The sequence below is a fragment of the Corythoichthys intestinalis genome, chromosome 7 (assembly GCF_030265065.1).
Source record: "Corythoichthys intestinalis isolate RoL2023-P3 chromosome 7, ASM3026506v1, whole genome shotgun sequence".
Taxonomy (NCBI): domain Eukaryota; kingdom Metazoa; phylum Chordata; class Actinopteri; order Syngnathiformes; family Syngnathidae; genus Corythoichthys; species Corythoichthys intestinalis.
This window is the reverse complement of record NC_080401.1, coordinates 57,886,775-57,906,023: the sequence shown is the minus strand read 5'-3', so window position 1 is coordinate 57,906,023 and position 19,249 is coordinate 57,886,775. Positions and strand designations below refer to the sequence as shown.

Sequence of the window (19,249 nt, the reverse complement as noted above, 5' to 3'; positions counted from 1 at the left end):
TATTTTTAATATGTAGGCGACATCAATAATTACCTATTTTTAATATGTAGGCTACATTAATTATCATGCACATCACTTTATATATCTTGGAACCTATTCAAACCATTTTTATAGCTTATTGTATCAAAATGACAGTAATAACAGTTTGTGTAGTAAACTAGATGGAAATTGGTTATCAAATAAATCGGTAAATTCATGTGGGCTTGTTCGATATTCATTTTCATCCAGTTTAGGGTCCTGGTTTATTTTACATCATTCAACACCAAATGTCATCAAAATAATACATGTAAATTAAAAAGTCAATTACATTGCAAAACTTTCTTACCTCAAGTGATGAATGCGAAGCAGGGAAGAAATCAGGTGTGCCCTTCGTCACCAGCTCCCAGTGAACCTTATTTTTGTTAGACAATTGTTGCATACAGCAAAGTCCTTGTTCACCTTACTTCCTTTCTTGTTGGTGTAAAATCTAAAGTGTGTCCCCATGTGTGATTTGTGGCAATATTTTTCTCATTTTTTCCTCCACCGTTCTCACGGAGCTTTTTTATTTTTTCAACCCACTAGGAGCTGCCTCTCTTCTTCTCTAGACAACTTGTGCGCACTTTACCCTCACCGCCACTCCCGAGCGCCCCTTGTGGACCGCCAAGGAATTGCTCAACAAACATTGAGCAGTTTACAGCATCCATACTCCATTGTATGGCAAATATGTTAAATAAAAGTATCGATTCTTGGCGGGAGCATATCGATAACCCATCGGGTTGCAAAATATCGCGATATATCGCTGTATCGAGATATTGTCACACTCTTAGTAATAACTGTTTATGTAGTGTGAAATTAATCATGTTTTTGACCTGTAAATGTACCAAAATCCACAGGAAGTAAAAAAATGAACAGGGAGTGAACCAGTAATGCCCTATAATCAACAGGAAATGACCCAAAATGTACAGGAAGTGACCCTAAATAAATAGAAAGTGACCAAAATGTATAGGAAGTGACCTGGTAATGCCCCAAAACCATCAGAGAGCAGTCCGTAATCAACAGAAAGTGACCCTAAGAATCCCAAAACCAACAGGGAGTGATCTGGCAATACACCAAATCCACAGGAAGTGGCCAATGAACAGGAAGTGAACCAGCCATGCTCTAAAATCAACAGGGGATGACCAAAAATGTACAGTAAGTGATTACGGAAGGCCCCAAAATGTAGAGGAAGTGAAATGTACAGGAAGTGACCTGGCAATGCCCCAAAACTATCAAAAGTGGTCCAGACTCAACAGAAAATGACCCTAGGTGCCCCAAAACCAACTGGAAGTGACGTGGAAATGCACCAAAATCCACATAAAGTGACCAATGGACAGGAAATGAAGCAGGAATTCCCTAAAATCCACAGGAACTGATTCAGAATGTACAGTACGTGGCTATGCAAGGCACAAAAACAAGAACTGACCCTAAATGAACTAAAAGTGACAGAAATGTATAGGAAGTGACCCGACAATGCCCCAAAACCATCAGAAAGTGGTCCAGAATAAACAAAGAGACCCAAAGTAGCCCATAACCATCAGGAAGTTACCTGGAAATGCACCATTATCCACAGGAGGTGACCAATGAACAGGAAGTGAAACAGGAATGCCCTAAAATCAACAGGAAATAATCCAAAATGTACAGGAAGTGACTACGGTAAGCCCGAAATTGTACAGGAATTGACCTGGCAATGTCCCTAAACAATCAGAAAGCGGTCCATAATCAACAGAAATTGATCCTAAGTAAAGATGCACCGATACCAGTATCGGCTGGTAGTATCGGTGAGTACCCAAAGAGGGTGCCGATACCATTTACCGGTCCAGTATTATAAGACTCCACCGCAGCCATTTTTGCTCCTGACGCTCACTACACTCTCTGTTGTGTGATGACACGTGATCACTTTGCACGCCAAGCAGCTATCGCTATTGACCTGCTCCAGTCCAATGAGAGCGGGCCAATAGCCACTCTTAACCAATGCCGGGTGAAGGAATTCGGCCCCCCGGCCAAGCCGCCGGAACAGCGACAGCCGAGCCAGATGGCGCCACCACAGCAAGTCAGCCGGCGAGACCAAATTCAGTGCGTTCACTCCGGTGTTAACCCTTTGTACTGATTCCATTTTGAACGGTTTAAAGAAGGCTCCCCGAAAACAGGTTGACAATTTATTCGTCAACAATGATCAAAAAACAAGGAAAAACACGACGGAGAGGCAATGTTGGATCCAAGGTCCGCAAAACAACGGATATATCAGAATGTCCCCGAGAAGCGACCGTTGTTCGCTCTTTTGAAAGCTCCGGTGGAGTAGGCCGGACGGAAGGCGGGCCTGGGGGTTGTGCGGTCAAGTTCGTGCGTCATCCTTCGTGGCTAGGACGTGGTTGACACGGCAACTGATGCATGTCTTGACGTCTAAGGCGCCGCGCTATCAAGTTGTTGTCTTGGTAGGGCGAGAGCGTTCTGGCCCCATCGAAGAGTTGTTGAAGTCCTTTCCTTCGCTTGTCAGGCGAGGGCTGATAAGGTGATCCACTTTAGTGTGTCAAAGGGCATGGAGTGACGTCCCTCAAACTACGGTCAAATGCGTTACTATAATGAATGTGTTAGACTAATGTAGACAGTTATATGGTGTCTGCAAGAAAGGTAACTATTCCCTTGACGGGGCAGATTTCTCATATGTCGGAAAAACAAACTATGAGAAATATTTCAGCATAGAAAGATCTCCGTCGAGTACAATGGCTGCATGCAAGATTTGCGGCCTGAAATTTTGGAGAGGTGGTGTTAAATTGTCCAGTTTCAATACCACGAACCTGATAAAACATTTGAAGACGAAACATGTGAACGAACACATAGAGTTTGAGGCTGCAACAGCAGCAACTGTTACCAAGAGAAAGGGGGCTGGACCAGAGCAACAATCGCTGGTCAGTTCATTCATCGTCTACTTTTATTGTCTTCTACTGAAAGAAATGTTGCAGTAATTTGAGACCTGTTTCCAAAGTAGGGTTGCCACGTTTCAGAAAGAGAAATAAGGGACGCTCACTTCGCGACCAAAGCCGTACAGGCGTCAAAAAAAAAGGGCCATCTCCAAAACTCCTAAAATGCATACAAATGTATCTATTTATGTATATTCCGTATTGCTTCAATACAGAACGCAACTTTCAATTCCCAATTCGGAAAGATTCCTTATTTCAAAGGACGGGTGGCAAGCCTATTCAAAAGTGCTGCAGAAGTAAGCTAAGCTAAGTGGCTAAGTGTGTGTTGCTGCTGGTGCACAGAGAGGGATGCTAATAGAGGGACAGGATGCTGTGGTCAATTATTATTACTTTTAAATTCATGTAAGTTGCTCTGTTTGGCCTTTGAGAGCCAAAACTCAGGGTTTAAAAAAACTATTCATGATTCATTCATTGTATTTTACCTTCTGACTGTTGGGCTTGTATTAGACATGTTTTAATTACACAAATCTAGCACTATTTTGGCCTATGAGAGCCAAAGGTTTATTTAACTATTGTCACCCATACCAGGTACGCAATAAAAAATTCTACTGGATTTACGTTGTATACAGTGTATCTACAGTGGGGCAAATTAGTATTTAGTCAACCACTAATTGTGCAAGTTCTCCCACTTGAAAATATTAGAGAGGCCTGTAATTGTCAACATGGGTAAACCTCAACCACGAGAGACAGAATGTGGAGAAAAAAAAACAGAAAATCACATTGTTTGATTTTTAAAGAATTTATTTGCAAATCATGGTGGAAAATAAGTATTTGTTCATCTCAATACTATGTTATGTACCCTTTGTTAGCAATAACGGAGGCCAAACGTTTTCTGTAACTCTTCACAAGCTTTTCACACACTGTTGCTGGTATTTTGGCCCATTCCTCCATGCAGATCTCCTCTAGAGCAGTGATGTTTTGGGGCTGTCGTTGGGCAACACTGACTTTCGACTCCCTCCACAGATTTTCTATGGGGTTGAGATCTGGAGACTGGCTAGGCCACTCTAGGACCTTGAAATGCTTCATACGAAGCCACTCCCTTGTTGCCCTGGTTGCGTGTTTGGGATCATTGTCATGCTGAAAGACCCAGCCACGTCTCATCTTCAATGCCCTTGCTGATGGAAGGAGATTTTCACTCAAAATCTCTCGACACATGGCCCTATTCATCTTTCCTTTACACAGATCAGTCGTCCTGGTCCCCTTGCAGAAAAACAGCCCCAAAGCATGATGTTTCCACCCCCATGCTTCACAGTGGGTATAGTGTTCTTCGGATGCAATTCAGTATTCTTTCTCCTCCAAACACGAGAACCTGTGTTTCTACCAAAAAGTTCTATTTTGGTTTCATCTGACCATAACGCATTCTCACATTCTTCTTCTGGATCATCCAAATGCTCTCTAGCGAACTGCAGACGGGCCTGGATATGTACTTTCTTCAGCAGAGGGACATGTCTGACAGTGCAGGATTTGAGTCCCTGGCGGCGCATTGTGTAACTGATAGTAGCCTTTGTTACTGTGGTCCCAACTCTATGTGGGTCATTCACTAGGTCCCCCCGAGTGATTCTGGGATTTTTGCTCACCGTTCTTGTTGTCATTTCGACGCCATGGGGTGAGATCTTGCATGGAGCCCTAGATCGAGGGAGATTATCAGTGGTCTTGTATGTCTTCCATTTTCTAATAATTGCTCCCCCAGTTGATTTCTTTACATCAAGCGTTGTACCTATTGCAGATTCAGTCTTCCAAGCCTGGTGCAGGTCTACAATTTTGTCTCTGGTGTCCTTCAACAGCCCTTCGGTCTTGGCCATAGTGGAGTTTGGAGTGTGACTGACTGAGTTTGTGGATAGGTGTCTTTTATACCGGTAATGTGTTAAAACAGGTGCCATTAATACAGGTAACGAGTGGATTCGCGTTAGACCTAGTTAGAAGTTAGACCTCTTTGACAGCCAGAAATCTTGCTTGTTTGTAGGTGACCAAATACTTTTTTTCCCACTCTAATTTGGAAATAAATTCTTTAAAAATCAAACAATGTGATTTTCTGTTTTTTTTCCACATTCTGTCTCTCATGGTTGAGGTTTACCCATGCTGACAATTACAGGCCCCTCTAATCTTTTCAAGTAAGAGAACTTGCACAATTGGTGGTTGACTAAATACTTATTTGCCCCACTGTATATTCCGTATTGGTTCAATATGGAACGCAACTTCTAACACCCAATTCGGAACGGTTCCTTATTTCAAAGGACGGGTGGCAAGCCTATGCTAAAGTGCTGTAGAAGTAAGCTAAGCCAAGTGGCTAAGTGTGTGTTGCTGCTGGTGCACAGAGAGGGAGGCTAATGGACATGATGCTGTGGTCAATTATTATTACTTTTAATTTCATGAATGCTCTAAAATAAACAGGAAATGACCCAAAACTACAGTAAGTGATTATGGAAGGCCCCCAAATGTACAGGAAGTGACCCTAAATGTATAGGAAGTGACCCAGCAATGCCCCAAAACCATCAGAAAGTGGTCCCCAATCAACACAAAGTGACACTACATACCCCAAAACCAACAGTAAGTGACCTGGAAATGCACCAAAATCCACAGGAAGTGACCAATGAACAGGAAGTTAACCAGTAATGCCTTAAAATTAACAGAAAATGGTCCAAAATGTACAGTAAATGGCTATGAACGGCCCCAAAATCTACAGGAAGGAACCCATGGGAGAACAAACCATCACTTGCAATCCCTCCAGAAATTCAATTTCCTAGTTTTTAAAGACGCACTTGTGAAAGACAAAGCCTCACCTCTTCCATTCTCAAAATGCGGTTCTCCAAAATGTTCTCATTGGAGGGCGACACGGTCAGCCGTTCGCCTACGTAGAGCCCCTCATCCTCCAGGTAGCGAGGCGTCATGTTCTCCGGTAATTTCGCTGAGGTCGGCACTGTGATGCGAAACATATCGGCGAAACGATTCAGTTTTGCGTGATCGTAAATTCGTTCGGAAGTCCGTACCCGTCCGAGAACTCGGCGTGAAGATGAGCGGGCGGTGGCGCACGGCAAATGCCCGTAGACCGATGTACTCGGCGCTCTTCACTTCCAGGAAGTCTTTGGACGTTTGCTCCAGGACGAAGACGTTGCCGTCCTCGTCTTGCACGAGAGGTTCGTCTTCGTCCTAAAAGGGAATATGTTTTTTAATGTCTGCCACGATGAACTCATTGGTGCTGATAGACATAGAATTCTACTGTCGACTAATGAAAATTATGCTTTGTGCTAGCCTTAATCTATTAGGTTCTCATCTTACGTGGTCTTGGCTTGGGTCCTGGCTGCGTTCCTCGTCCTCCTCCTCCTGCACTTGGGCTTCTTCTCGTTTGCGCTCCTTGCTCGACTTTCGACTTTTCTTGCTCGTCTTTTCCTCCGGTTGCACCTCGAAGTTAATCGTGAAGAAGTTGTAAGCTTCATCTGCGGTCACGCGATTCCTTTCCACCTGTTCGACATAGGGATAGGAACCTCTCAGTACGATATTATTTGCGATATAAGAATGTTCATCCGCAGCCATCCTTCCAGATCATTCAGTGCCAGTCTTACTGGCTCGGTTGGTCCCCGAAACTTCACTCTGGTACTAGCGGCCTGAGGCAGGAACTGAGAGGAATCGGCGTCTGAATCCACCTGAAAGAGAGCAGAAGAAATGAAATCTCCTCGGATGCACTTATTCCGTCACTCAAACTCGTTTCTGACCTCTCTGTCGGACCTCGTGACCTTCGGTCTGTCCCGACGGCGCCCGGCAGCGACCACAGACGCCTCCTGGAGCCGGAGACTCTCGCCTTGTGACTATAAAACACGATTAACACATTCTTTCCCTTCCTGTATGTTATTAAAATAACTTCGGCGCTCACCCTGGCTGCTTTCAGCTTCTCCTCCAAGCGGCGCGTGACAAAGCGGTCCGACTGTTGGGAGGCGCGACTCTTTGGGGCTTTGGATGCCAGGCCTAGTGCGTAAATGGCATTTTTCAGTAGTCACTTTAGATTAGGTAGATACTGTAGGTTAGGGAAATTATATTAGGTTGGATAGGTGGATAAAGTCAGTCGGTTGGTTTGTAATTGTATGTTAGGTAGATAGGGTAAGGTAGGGTACTGTAGGTAGGTACTGTAGTTAGGTTAGGTTAGGTTAGGTTAGCTAGGTAGGTAGGTAGGTAGGTAGGTAGGTAGGTAGGTAGGTAGGTAGGTAGGTAGATTAGAGAGCAGAGTAGATTAGATTATAGTTGAGTATCGTAGAGTAGGTGGGTATAGGTACAGTGCCTTGCAAAAGTATTCGGCCCCCTTGAATCTTGCAACCTTTTGCCACATTTCAGGCTTCAAACATAAAGATATGAAATTTAATTTTTTTGTCAAGAATCAACAACAAGTGAGACACAATCGTGAAGTGGAACAACATTTATTGGATAATTTAAACTTTTTTAACAAATAAAAAACTGAAAAATGGGGCGTGCAATTTTATTCGGCCCCTTTACTTTCAGTGCAGCAAACTCACTCCAGAAGTTCAGTGAGGATCTCTGAATGATCCAATGTTGTCCTAAATGACCGATGATGATAAATAGAATCCGCCTGTGTGTAATCAAGTCTCCATATAAATGCACCTGCTCTGTGATAGTCTCAGGGTTCTGTTTAAAGTGCAGAGGGCATTATGAAAACCAAGGAACACACCAGGCAGGTCCGAGATACTGTTGTGGAGAAGTTTAAAGCCGGATTTGGATACAAAAAGATTTCCCAAGCTTTAAACATCTCAAGGAGCACTGTGCAAGCCATCATATTGAAATGGAAGGAGCATCAGACCACTGCAAATCTACCAAGACCTGGCCGACCTTCCAAACTTTCTTCTCAAACAAGGAGAAAACTGATCAGAGATGCAGCCAAGAAGCCCATGATCACTCTGGATGAACTGCAGAGATCTACAGCTGAGGTGGGAGAGTCTTTCCATAGGACAACAATCAGTCGTACACTGCACAAATCTGGCCTTTATGGAAGAGTGGCAAGAAGAAAGCCATTTCTCAAAGATATCCATAAAAAGTCTCGTTTAAAGTTTGCCACAAGCCAACTGGGAGACACACCAAACATGTGGAAGAAGGTGCTCTGGTCAGATGAAACCAAAATTGAACTTTTTGGCCACAATGCAAAACGATATGTTTGGCGTAAAAGCAACACAGCTCATTACCTTGAACACACCATCCCCACTGTCAAACATGGTGGTGGCAGCATCATGGTTTGGGCCTGCTTTTCTTCAGCAGGGACAGGGAAGATGGTTATAATTGACGGGAAGATGGATGCAGCCAAATACAGGAACATTCTGGAAGAAAACCTGTTGGTATCTGCACAAGACCTGAGACTGGGACGGAGATTTATCTTCCAACAGGACAATGATCCAAAACATAAAGCCAAATCTACAATGGAATGGTTCAAAAATAAACGTATCCAGGTGTTAGAATGGCCAAGTCAAAGTCCAGACCTGAATCCAATCGAGAATCTGTGGAAAGAGCTGAAGACAGCTGTTCACAAACACTCTCCATCCAACCTCACTGAGCTCGAGCTGTTTTGCAAGGAAGAATGGGCAAGAATGTCAGTCTCTCGATGTGCAAAACTGATAGAAACATACCCCAAGCGACTTGCAGCTGTAATTGGAGCAAAAGGTGGCGCTACAAAGTATTAACGCAAGGGGGCCGAATAATATCGCACGCCCCACTTTTCAGTTTTTTATTTTTTAAAAAAGTTTAAATTATCCAATAAATTTTGTTCCACTTCACGATTGTGTCCCACTTGTTGTTGATTCTTGACAAAAAATTAAAATTTTATATCTTTATGTTTGAAGCCTGAAATGTTGCGAAAGGTTGCAAGGTTCAAGGGGGCTGAATACTTTTGCAAGGCACTGTAGGTAGGTTAAATCGATTAGATAGTATAGGTAGGCTAGGTAGATTGATTAGATAGGACAGATCGGCTAGGTAGATTAGATAGAATAGGTAGGCTAGGTGGATTAGGTAGGATAGATAGGCTAGGTCGATAGATTAGAGAGGATAGTAGGCTAGGTGGGTATTAGGTAAGTAGGTAGATAAAATAGGGTTAATATGTTAGATTAGGTAGACTAAGTAGCTTGATTAGATAGGATAGGTGGGCTGGTATATTGGCAAGGAAGTGTAGCTAGATTAGAGAGGATAGGCAGGCTGAATAGATGAGTAGAGTAGAGTACAGCAGAGTACAGTAGAGTACAGTAGGGTTTAGGTTTGGTATGGTAGTGTAATGCAGGGTAGGGCAGGGTAGCATACAGTACAGTAGAGTAGGGTAGGGTTTGGGTTGGTAGGGTAGGGTAATGTAGAGTAGGGTAGAGTACAGTACAGAAGAGTAGGGTAGGGTTTAGGTTTGGTAGGGTAGTGTAATGTAGGGTAGGGTAAAATACAGTACAGTACAGTAGGGTAGGGTTTAGGTTTGGTAGGGTAATGTAGGCTAGGGTAGGGTAGAATACAGTACAGTAAAGTACAGTATAGTAGAGTAAAGTAGAGTAGGAAAGGGTAAGGTAGGGTAGGTCATTTGGTCGCTCGGTAGGTAAATAAATAGATTAGATAGCATAGGTAGGCTAGGTAGATAGATTAGATACGATAAATAGGCTAGGTCGATTAGGTAGGATAGGTTGATAGATTACAGAGGATAGTAGGCTAGGTAAATAGATAGGATGGGTAGGCTAGGTAGAGTCGAGTCGAGTCGAGTCGAATTGAGTAGAGTAGAGAGCACAGCAGAGTAGAGTAACGTAGACTAGGTGGGCAAATAAATAGGTTCGATAGGATACATAGGCTAGCTAGATTAGATTAAATTAGTAGAGTAGAGTAGAGTAGAGTAGAGTAGAGTAGAGTAGAGTAGAGTAGAGTAGAGTAGAGTAGAGTAGAGTAGAGTAGAGTAGAGTAGAGTAGAGTAGAGTAGAGTAGAGTAGAGTAGAGTAAATCAGTTGGTCTGTCAGATTAGGAATGATAGGTTAGGTTTGGTAGGTAGGCTCTGTAGGAAGGTATTTAGGTAAGATGTATTTAATTTCCATATAAATCATAAATCATGTTTTTTACTGTAATATTACCATAGGCTAAACATTTCAGCTAGTAACAATCTTTAGAAGGCAAAGCAAATTGATTTGTATAGCACAATTCAAGTGCTTTACATCACATGAAAATAAGCAAGATACAATTTAGCTAAAAAACAAATAAAACAGGAGATTAAAATAAAAACACAAAATTAAATATTTCAACAACAGTGGCACTTGAATACACTGACTCTAGTAAAAACAATAGCGTTTTTAGCCCTGATTCAAAGGAGCGACTCATTTAAGCACACATCAGATCTTGGGAGGATTTTTGCCGATCAGGACCTACTTGTAAGTGAAGGGACCTTCGATATCTTTCCCGTGCCTTCATCTTCACTGTGGAGAGGAACACTGGGTATTTCCTCAATGTCCTCAACGGGGGAATTCTGGGCGGACAGCTTCTCCAACAGCTGCGAAAACAACAACGTGGAAGTCATTATTATTAACCGTTCATAATCTTTGGAAAAAATATAATGTCAACACCAAGATCAACCTTTTTCCTTCTCATCTGTCTCTGCGCCCTCAAGGTTCTCTTCAAGGTTTCTCCAGGATCATCCTCGCTACTTTGTGTTTCCTGCGTCACGAGACGTGAGACCAAGAATTAGCATGCTAAACAAAATAGTTCTGAACGCTCTGAAGATACTGGAATACATAAAAATCGTTCACGTACATTCATTGTCGAGTGCTGCGACTCTTCACTCAGCCCGGAGGACGGCACCAGAGCCTGCAAAGAACATGTTGAGTCACGTTAGACACGCTTTTTTTGAAACATGCCTGAGCATTGACTGACAACTAGGGCTGCAGCTATCGATTACTTTAGTAGTTGAATAATCTATCAACTAGTTAGTTGGAATAATCGAGGAATTAGATTAGGAACATTTTATGGGCTGCAGAATAAATGTTGCTAAGATTGCACTTTCAAAAGAGCATTAAATGCAAATACAAAGTAAAATTTGTTTGAAGTTTTTCTTCCAGACATTAAGGATTGAACTTCGATTAAAAAAATAAATTAAAATGCCTGAGCTTAGCGTCAAACGATATTAAAAAAAATATTAATAATAAATGAGGATCTTAGTACAACAAGAGTACAATTGGCTTACTTGCATAGCAAAAGTCCATTAGCTTAAATGCTTTTTTACAATGCTCTTAACAAATTGTTCACATTCCCACAAAAACAGCTAAATATACCAGTAAACAAAATTACGAATGCATAAAAAAAAAAACACATTAGCTCAAGCAAAAATCGACCTTATGTTGGTCTTAACAGGGAGCAGCTGGATTCAGCCATGTTAAATGAGTTATGTCATATTCACTGTTGCCACTAGAGGGAAGTGTATCCACCCAAATCAATAAAACTAAATGCAAACACTTTCAAAACAAACCATTACAACGCCACTTTAATTAAACGAATACTCGAAGCAGCAACATTTTATTAGAATCTTTTTTTCTAATTGAATCACTCGAGTTTAGGGATGTCCCAAACGACTAATTTCCTCCCGATTAGTCCGCCGACTATTTTTACGATTAGTCGACTAATCTATTAATTTCTTTTTTTTACTACTTTAATAATGACATTTTTGTTGAAGCTTATTAATTCACAAAAAAACATTTTGGAACACCTAAATTCTTTATTAACGTATAAATAAATAACATAAATATCAATAATAAATCACAAACAATGAGGTCAAATGCTGCCGGCATTAACTAGTGCGAAAAAAATGTAAACGGAAACACTAAGACTTCACCTCTTTAACAGGAGTCAAAACAATTCTTACTCTTTTTGTGGTATGTCATTCTAAATGTTAAAATGAATTGCAATGTCTCGGACAACCATTTTCAGAATACTTTGTGTGAGTTCAGATGCTTTTTCTGGTGTGCATTCTGCATTTTTGGGGGAGGGGAAAAACTGTTCAATTTTTGTTTGTTTTAACCTGAAAATAGATGAAGTAGAGGGCACACTTAAATATTACAATTATTTTGAATCAGAGGCGCACATACTCACAGTAACAAAAATTAAATATATAGTATTTATTTATTTAAATATAGTATATTACTATATGTATATACACAATGTGGGAGCTTCCATGATCCTAATAAATTTAATAATAATTAAAAAATATATTGTATAATTATGAAATATCTATATTAGTTATTTTATTAAATAAAAATGCACGTTGATACGACGCAGATAAAGGTAACTTCCATTTTTTTTTTTAAATCGTTAGAAAGTTGTATGGACTTACAATCTGCTAGCTTGTTGTTTCCTGTTGTCTTCCGAAACACACCTGGGTGCCAGCGCTTCAAGTGTTCGTTCATAGCCGACGTGCTACCGTGGTATGCAAGCTCACCTTTGCAAAGAGTACACACAGTGGCATCCTCCATATTTTCCTTGAAATAATTCCTGGCTCTGGCTATTCTGGTCCGCTTTTTTGGCTTAATGCCACTTTCACGTGTCACCAATTCTGCCCTTTTTGGTAATTGGCGGTGTTTTCAACTCCTCTCCGTAGTGAAGAGTGAACCGGCGATTCACTTGGCTTGTTGTCGGTTTGTCCGATTTCTTCCTCAGGAAGGCGGCGGCGTGCATAAAAACACCGAGAGGTGTCAGATGGCTCTTTTTGGCTACTTTTATTGACCAAAATAAAAACGTGTGTGTGTGGGGGGGGGGGGGGGTGCAGCGACTGAACTCCGCGGTACCCGCGCACTTTCCCAACTCACCGATCTCACTCCCTCTCTCTCGCTCGCCCACTTTCTTCCTCTTTGCTCAATCTGACAATGCCGGTCACATAGAAATAACAGCGGCCCCCTTGGGGGTGCCAGTAACAACCGCTTGAATCGCGAGAGCCTGTCATTCTAAACTTTATCCGCATGTAAATTTTTTTTCAACCCGTCATTACCCGTCCACGGTACGTTTTGTCCGTCGACGTATTTACGTCATCAATGACGTCGACAACGTCAACTAGTCGGAACAGCTCTACTCGAGTTAATCGAATAATCGTTGCAGCACTTAACAAATCATAACATAATCTGACAAAAAAAAATTGCATTTACATAAAAAGACAGCCTTGACAAATCTATAGGGAAAAAAAAAACTGATAAACACGTGACGAATTATTTTAATAATGTGACAATGATGACAAAACAAATCTGTCAAGAACAAGCCAAAAACGGACAGAAATTAATATAATACAGTTGGACTAATTTCTTAAAATGCTGAATTTGTCTTTTTTTTTTTTACAAAGCTCTGATTCAAAAACACACAAAAACTTGGTAGAACTATATCTAAAACTGAAATCTGACGAAAACACAACCAAAAAACTGAACTGCGTATGGACTGAAAATATGAAACTGAGTTTTTCTTGCGAGAAAAACAAATTCTATTGAAGAAAATATCGGACCAAAAATAATACTATATCATTAATTAGCAGCAATAATTTCTTCAGAAATCATCTGTATATACATGAACATCGAATTCTTCCAATGAAATTTCCACCCTTCATAAAAAACAAACCACCTATTACTCTATGGAAGTATTTTTATGCAACTTGACCTGTTCGTCGTCGCCCTCATGTTTGAGTTTGACGAATGTTTCTTGCAAGGTCCGCCGCTGTTTTCGTAGTTTATCTCGTATGGCGCTGTAAAATAAAAATAATAAATTGTTAGAGAGCTATCGTTAGCTTAACATTTAACTAGCATTCTTGCATCAAGCTAAAATCATGCTAACAACAACTTTACCTCGCACCCGGAGAAGCCATGACGACGGGAAAGGATGTCTTTGACGTTCAAATGTGCTTAATACATCGCAAATGGTTGGTCCTCTCACTGGAACTGTTTAAAAGGCGTTTGTATTCCATGTTATAATTACAGAATACAAATTTAATTTCAAGTCATTGTGGATAAAACATTTAAGCGTTGTTGCTAATCCCCGGTTTTTCCACAACATAGTGACGTTTTGTACAATGAGAACTCTCATTGGCTGGAATTCTGACGTCGCACAAAATAAGCGCTGTTATTGGCTGTATTGATCTGTTTGTCAGCAGTAAACGCTCTGCTATTGGATTTTGTGTCAAATAACCCGCCCATAACAAATGCTTCTTTTCCGCTGCCTAGTAACGACACGACGCCAATTTTTTTTTTTTTACTACGGAAAGCGAAAAGCGCATTAGTTGAAAATTAATGAACATTAAAGAATAGTATTATTTGATTTTTAAAGGGCGGGTACATAATTACAAACATGCTAAATATGTACGGTAGTCATGGTTTGAAGGCGGGAAAACACGAAACATTGAAACACACAGAAAAAAGTAATAAATCAAACAGTATTTTAAATACTGAGGTTTTTATATTTGTATTCATATAGTTTCATATTACTATACTTTTCTAAATTATTTATTTTATATATGTATGCTTTTCTGTAGAGTTATTATGTACCGACGTCGTGCCTTCTGGCGTTTGGTAAGAAACGTCAGGGTGTCGCCATATTGGATGTGTCAAAATCATAACAAAACAAAGAGGAACGTGTGTATGTTTTTGGTTCCGCTCGGCCCTTTAAGGGCGTTACTCCTCTTTGAGTTCTCAACTTCTCATGTGACACATGTTTTGAAGTGTAAGTTCTATTATTTAGAGAAATAAATGTTATCAAATGTGGACACAAATACTCCGCCTACGACCTGAAGTCTCCGGGACCACAGCGAACACAATGGCACTTGAACTGCCGGAGTTCTGGGAGTCTGCTCCTGAAGCATGGTTTGCTCGGGCCGAGGCGGAGTTCGGTCTTAGCGACATTGAGGACGACGAGAAGAGGTTCTGGTATGTCGTCTCAGCGCTTAACAACAGAACAGCGTCCCAGGTGGCTCGCTTCATCACCTCCCCTCCGGCTCGGAATAAGTACGGCGCGTTGAAGGACCGCCTGCTAGGGGTGCATGGACTGTCACGGCGCGAGCGGGCACGCCGGTTGCTGGACATTAACGGACTCGGCGAGCGCACACCGATACAGCTCATGGACTTTATGCTGAAGCTTTTGGGCGAAGAGAAACCGTGTTCACTCTTCTTGGAACTGTTCATACGCCAACTCCCCGCCTACGTGCGCAACGCTCTTGGTAATGTGGACATCTCGGACCCGCGTGCGCTCGCTAAAGAGGCTGAGAGGCACTTTTTAGCGTGAAGTTGCACCCCCCCCCACCTCCCATATTTTAAATTTCAAATAAAAATGTCATACAGTGTATAAAATAGTCTCGATTCTTGGTTAAAAGCAAAGAAACCGTGCAGTTAGCGTTTATTTTACGTAAATTGACGAAGTGCAATGCTACTATGTTAGCGAATGAGGCTAGCGGCCGCCTGGCGTAAAAGGAGCCTTTCTGGTGAAAATTGTGAATAAATGCTTAAATCACCGAATTCTTCATAGATATGAACGTAAAACAGTTTCGATTATTCCTTAAAAGCAAAGGAACCGTGCAGTTAGCGTTTATTTTACGTACACTGACGAAGTACAATGCTACTATGATAGCGAATGAGCCTAGCGGCCGCTTGACATTTCAGCATAGGCGGAGTTAGGCTTTTGGGGCAGGGGGGCACAACATGTTGATGACCCCGAAACGCAGTGTCACCAACAAAATTAACTTACAGGAATATGTATAAGTTGACAATGAGCTTTGAGTTGACAATAAGTTTTTTTTGTCTCCCATCAGTCTTGAGGGGAATTCTAAATCAGGCTGCTTAGGCAATACAGTACTTTTCGCTAAGATCGTCATCCACTGAATATGGTATGCCCGCCGGTGTCGTGGCAATGTAGTTACCCCAGTCAAAAATTGTATCCCCTGGGCGGAGCCATATAGAGGTAGATTTGTGTCTTTATTATTCAATCAAAAAAAAGTTGCTTCAATAAAAAAAAGTTGCTTTAATCAAAATTTATATTTTCAATCAAAAATAATTCGCTTCAATAAAAAAAAAAATATATTTTTTTTGTTGTTGTTGTTGTTCATTTCATTCATTTTGTTGCAGTTTTATTGCTTTACAACTTATATATATACAGTGGGGAGAACAAGTATTTGATACACTGCCAATGGGAAAATCCATTGGCAGTGTATCAAATACTCGTTCTCCCCACTGTATATGTATATATATATATATATATATATAGGAAAGTCAATTTCATGCAATGACACTTTTCGGCCACCAGGGGGCCCTAAAAGCTTTTCTGGCGAAAATGTTTGTGAATAAATGCTTAAATCCCCAAATTCTTCATAGATATGAACGTAAATCAGTCTCGATATTTGGTTAAAAGCAAAGAAACCATGCAGTTAGCATTAATTTTACGTATATTGACGAAGTACAATGAATGCTACTACGTTAGCGAATGAGGCTAGCAGCTGCCTGGTGTAAAAGGAGTTTTTCTGGCGAAAATTCTTGTGAATAAATGCTTAAATCCCCGAATACTTCATAGATATGGAAGTAAAACAGTCTTGATTTTGGTTAAAAGCAAAGAAACCGTGCAGTTAGCGTTTATTTTATGTATATTGAAGAAGTACAATGCTATATGTTAGCGAATGAGACTGGCGGCCGCCTGTCGTGAAAGGAGCTTTTCTGGCAAAAATTCTTGTGAATAAATGCTTAAATCCCCAAATACTTCATAGATATGGACGTAAAAAAGTCTCGATTTGAAGCGGGTTGCTTGTTAAGAGTCTTTATTGCTCGCTCTGAACTCTCGTACACTCTCTCTCCCTGATGAGCCGGAACGCGCGCGGCTCTTTATAAGGTCCGTCACGTGACTGTGACGCAGCCGGTAACGCGCTCGGCCAAACAGACAAGTACGGTGGGTGAATTATGTCCAACAAAGGGTCACCACACAGGTCCCCCCAGAATTCACCCACACAGGACGCCAGGCGCAACCCGAATCAACAGTACGGAACGGAAGGGTTGCGCGGCTGGGACGTCAGTGGAAGACGACCGAACGGACAGTCAGGCGGCCGACCAGGATGCCAGACTCGGGACGCCCAAGCAGAACAGTCTGGAGGACGCCCAGGATGCCAGGCGGCGGGCGACGGAACGCGACGATCAGGCGGCCGTCCAGAACGCCAGATGCGGGACGTCCGAGCAGAACGGTCTGGAGGACGCCCATGACGAGGAGCGCGCCGTGCAGCACCGCGCAGACGAGGCCGGAGAAGCGGACGCCGAGAGAGGCGGCACGCGTCGCTGAGCAGCGGTCGAGACTTGCGACGAGCAGCACCACCCAGTCGAGGCTGCAGACGAGGGCGACGGGCGCGGCGGTCGGAATCGGCCGGTCGAGGCCGGAGACGACGGCGACCGGTGCGGCGGTCGGAGTCGCCCGGTCGTGGACAAGGGCGACAGGCGAGACGAACCAGGCCGACCGGTCGTAGCAGGAGCGGGGGAAACGCCGAAACCGGAGCGACGTCATCGTTGTCCAAAGGCGGAGGACGAGGAGAGACGTCGGGGGCGGCGTTCGCTGGCGCTGGCCGATGTGCAACCTCGGAGACTACCGGAGGCGCCGGCACAGCAGCAAGGCTAGCGGCGATGGCCAGCGGCGTAGGCTGATGACTGACCTCGGAGACTCCCGGAGGCGTTGGAGTGAGGTCAGAGGCGGCGGCGTCCAGCGGCGCCAGTAGAGGGGCGACCTCGGAGACTTCCAGAGGCGCAGGTGCTGGAGCGGCGTCGTTAGGAAGGCCAGAAGCAGGCGCAGCAATGACGTCGTGAGGCGAAGTGTCGCCGAGAAAACCAGGGCCGGACGGGACGCCGTCGAGGGGACCAGGGCCGGACGGGGCGTCGTTGAGTAGGCCGCAGGCCGGCGCAAGGGCGCCGCAGCCGGGAAAGCCAGGGACGGGCGCACCGTCATCGAGTAGGCCGCAGGCGGGCGCACCGTCGTCGAGTAGGCCGCAGGCGGGCGCAACGGCGCCGCAGCCGGGAAAGCCAGGGACGGGCGCAGCGGCGTCGACGGAGAGCGGCGACGGAGCCGAGGCGAGCGAGAGCGGGGCCGGAGGCGAGACAGCAACTTCGGCGTCGGGAAGAGCCAGAGCGGAAGCGCGCGGCGGTGGCGCGGGTACCGGGACAGCAGTACGGCTGCGAGGAACCGGGGCGGAAGTGCCGCCATCTATGGCGGGTACCACGGGCAGCAAGGTTCGTGAGGCGGGCACCTTGGGCGCCTTTGAAGTCGATTTGTACGACGGTTCATAAAGTCTGAGGAGGTGCGCCTTGAGCCCCGTGTACTTGCCCACCTTCGGCGGATAGACCACGAAGTGCTGTGCTCTAACCGCCATAGAGTACCCGAGCGCGGCCACCACGTGGTAGAAGCGCATGGTGTCGTCGGAAACACCACGGAGGACGAACTGCTCCTCCGCGTTAGCGAACCACGCGGCCGCAGAAGACTCGGAAAACATCGGAAGCTCGAAAAAGCTAATAGCCGCCATTGCCGAAAGTGTTCAAAATGCCTCTGAGACTTCAGCGAGGCAGTCGGGGTCACCAGTGAAGCGGGTTGCTTGTTAAGAGTCTTTATTGCTCGCTCTGAACTCTCGTACACTCTCTCTCCCTGATGAGCCGGAACGCGCGCGGCTCTTTATAAGGTCCGTCACGTGACTGTGACGCAGCCGGTAACGCGCTCGGCCAAACAGACAAGTACGGTGGGTGAATTATGTCCAACAAAGGGTCACCACAGATTCTTGGTTAAAAGCAAAGAAATCTTGCAGTTAGCGTTTATTTTACGTATACTGACAAAGTAAAATGCTACTATGTTAACGAATGAGGTTAGCGGCCGCCTGGCGTAAACAGAGCTTTTCTGGCAAAATTCTTGTGAATAAAGGCTTAAATCCCCAAATTCTTCATATATATGGACCTAAAACTGTCTTGATTCTTGGGTAAAAGCAAATAAACTGTGAAGTTAGCATTTATTTTACGTATACTGACGACGTACAATGCTACTATGTTAGCAAATGAGGCTAGCGGCCGCCTGGCGTAAAAGGAGCTTTTCTGGCAAAAATTCTTGTGAATAAATGCTTAAATCCCCAAATTCTTCATAGATATGGACGTAAAACAGTCTGGATTCTTGGTTAAAAGCAAAGAAACTGTGCAGTTAGCATTTATTTTACGTATATTGATGAAGTACAATGCTACTATGTTAGCGAATGAGGCTAGCGGCCGCCTGGCGTAAAAGGAGCTTTTCTG

The 19,249-nt window shown here is 43.5% G+C and overlaps 1 protein-coding gene across 8 annotated transcripts in view; it reads right to left on the bottom strand.

Moving 5' to 3' along the window:
* cc2d2a (coiled-coil and C2 domain containing 2A) overlaps nucleotides 1–14,115 on the bottom strand; it is a 50,535-nt gene extending 36,420 nt beyond the window's left edge. For 3 of the 8 annotated variants that reach the window (XM_057841610.1, XM_057841611.1, XM_057841612.1), the window contains exons 1-11: nucleotides 13,814–14,113; nucleotides 13,629–13,713; nucleotides 10,752–10,805; nucleotides 10,575–10,655; nucleotides 10,371–10,491; nucleotides 6,865–6,956; nucleotides 6,707–6,799; nucleotides 6,557–6,637; nucleotides 6,273–6,455; nucleotides 5,984–6,143; nucleotides 5,777–5,913 (exon numbers count right to left, since the gene is read on the bottom strand). In XM_057841610.1, the coding sequence (XP_057697593.1) occupies nucleotides 5,777–5,913; nucleotides 5,984–6,143; nucleotides 6,273–6,455; nucleotides 6,557–6,637; nucleotides 6,707–6,799; nucleotides 6,865–6,956; nucleotides 10,371–10,491; nucleotides 10,575–10,655; nucleotides 10,752–10,805; nucleotides 13,629–13,713; nucleotides 13,814–13,833 (1,107 nt within the window). In that variant the 5' untranslated portion in view covers nucleotides 13,834–14,113. Of the gene's footprint in view, nucleotides 1–325; nucleotides 2,646–5,776; nucleotides 5,914–5,983; nucleotides 6,144–6,272; nucleotides 6,456–6,556; nucleotides 6,638–6,706; nucleotides 6,800–6,864; nucleotides 6,957–10,370; nucleotides 10,492–10,574; nucleotides 10,656–10,751; nucleotides 10,806–13,628; nucleotides 13,714–13,813 lie in introns of those variants that run through there. The other 5 variants (XM_057841608.1, XM_057841609.1, XM_057841613.1 and 2 more) reach the window with 4 other exon arrangements.
* Nucleotides 14,116–19,249: the final 5,134 nt, after the last annotated feature.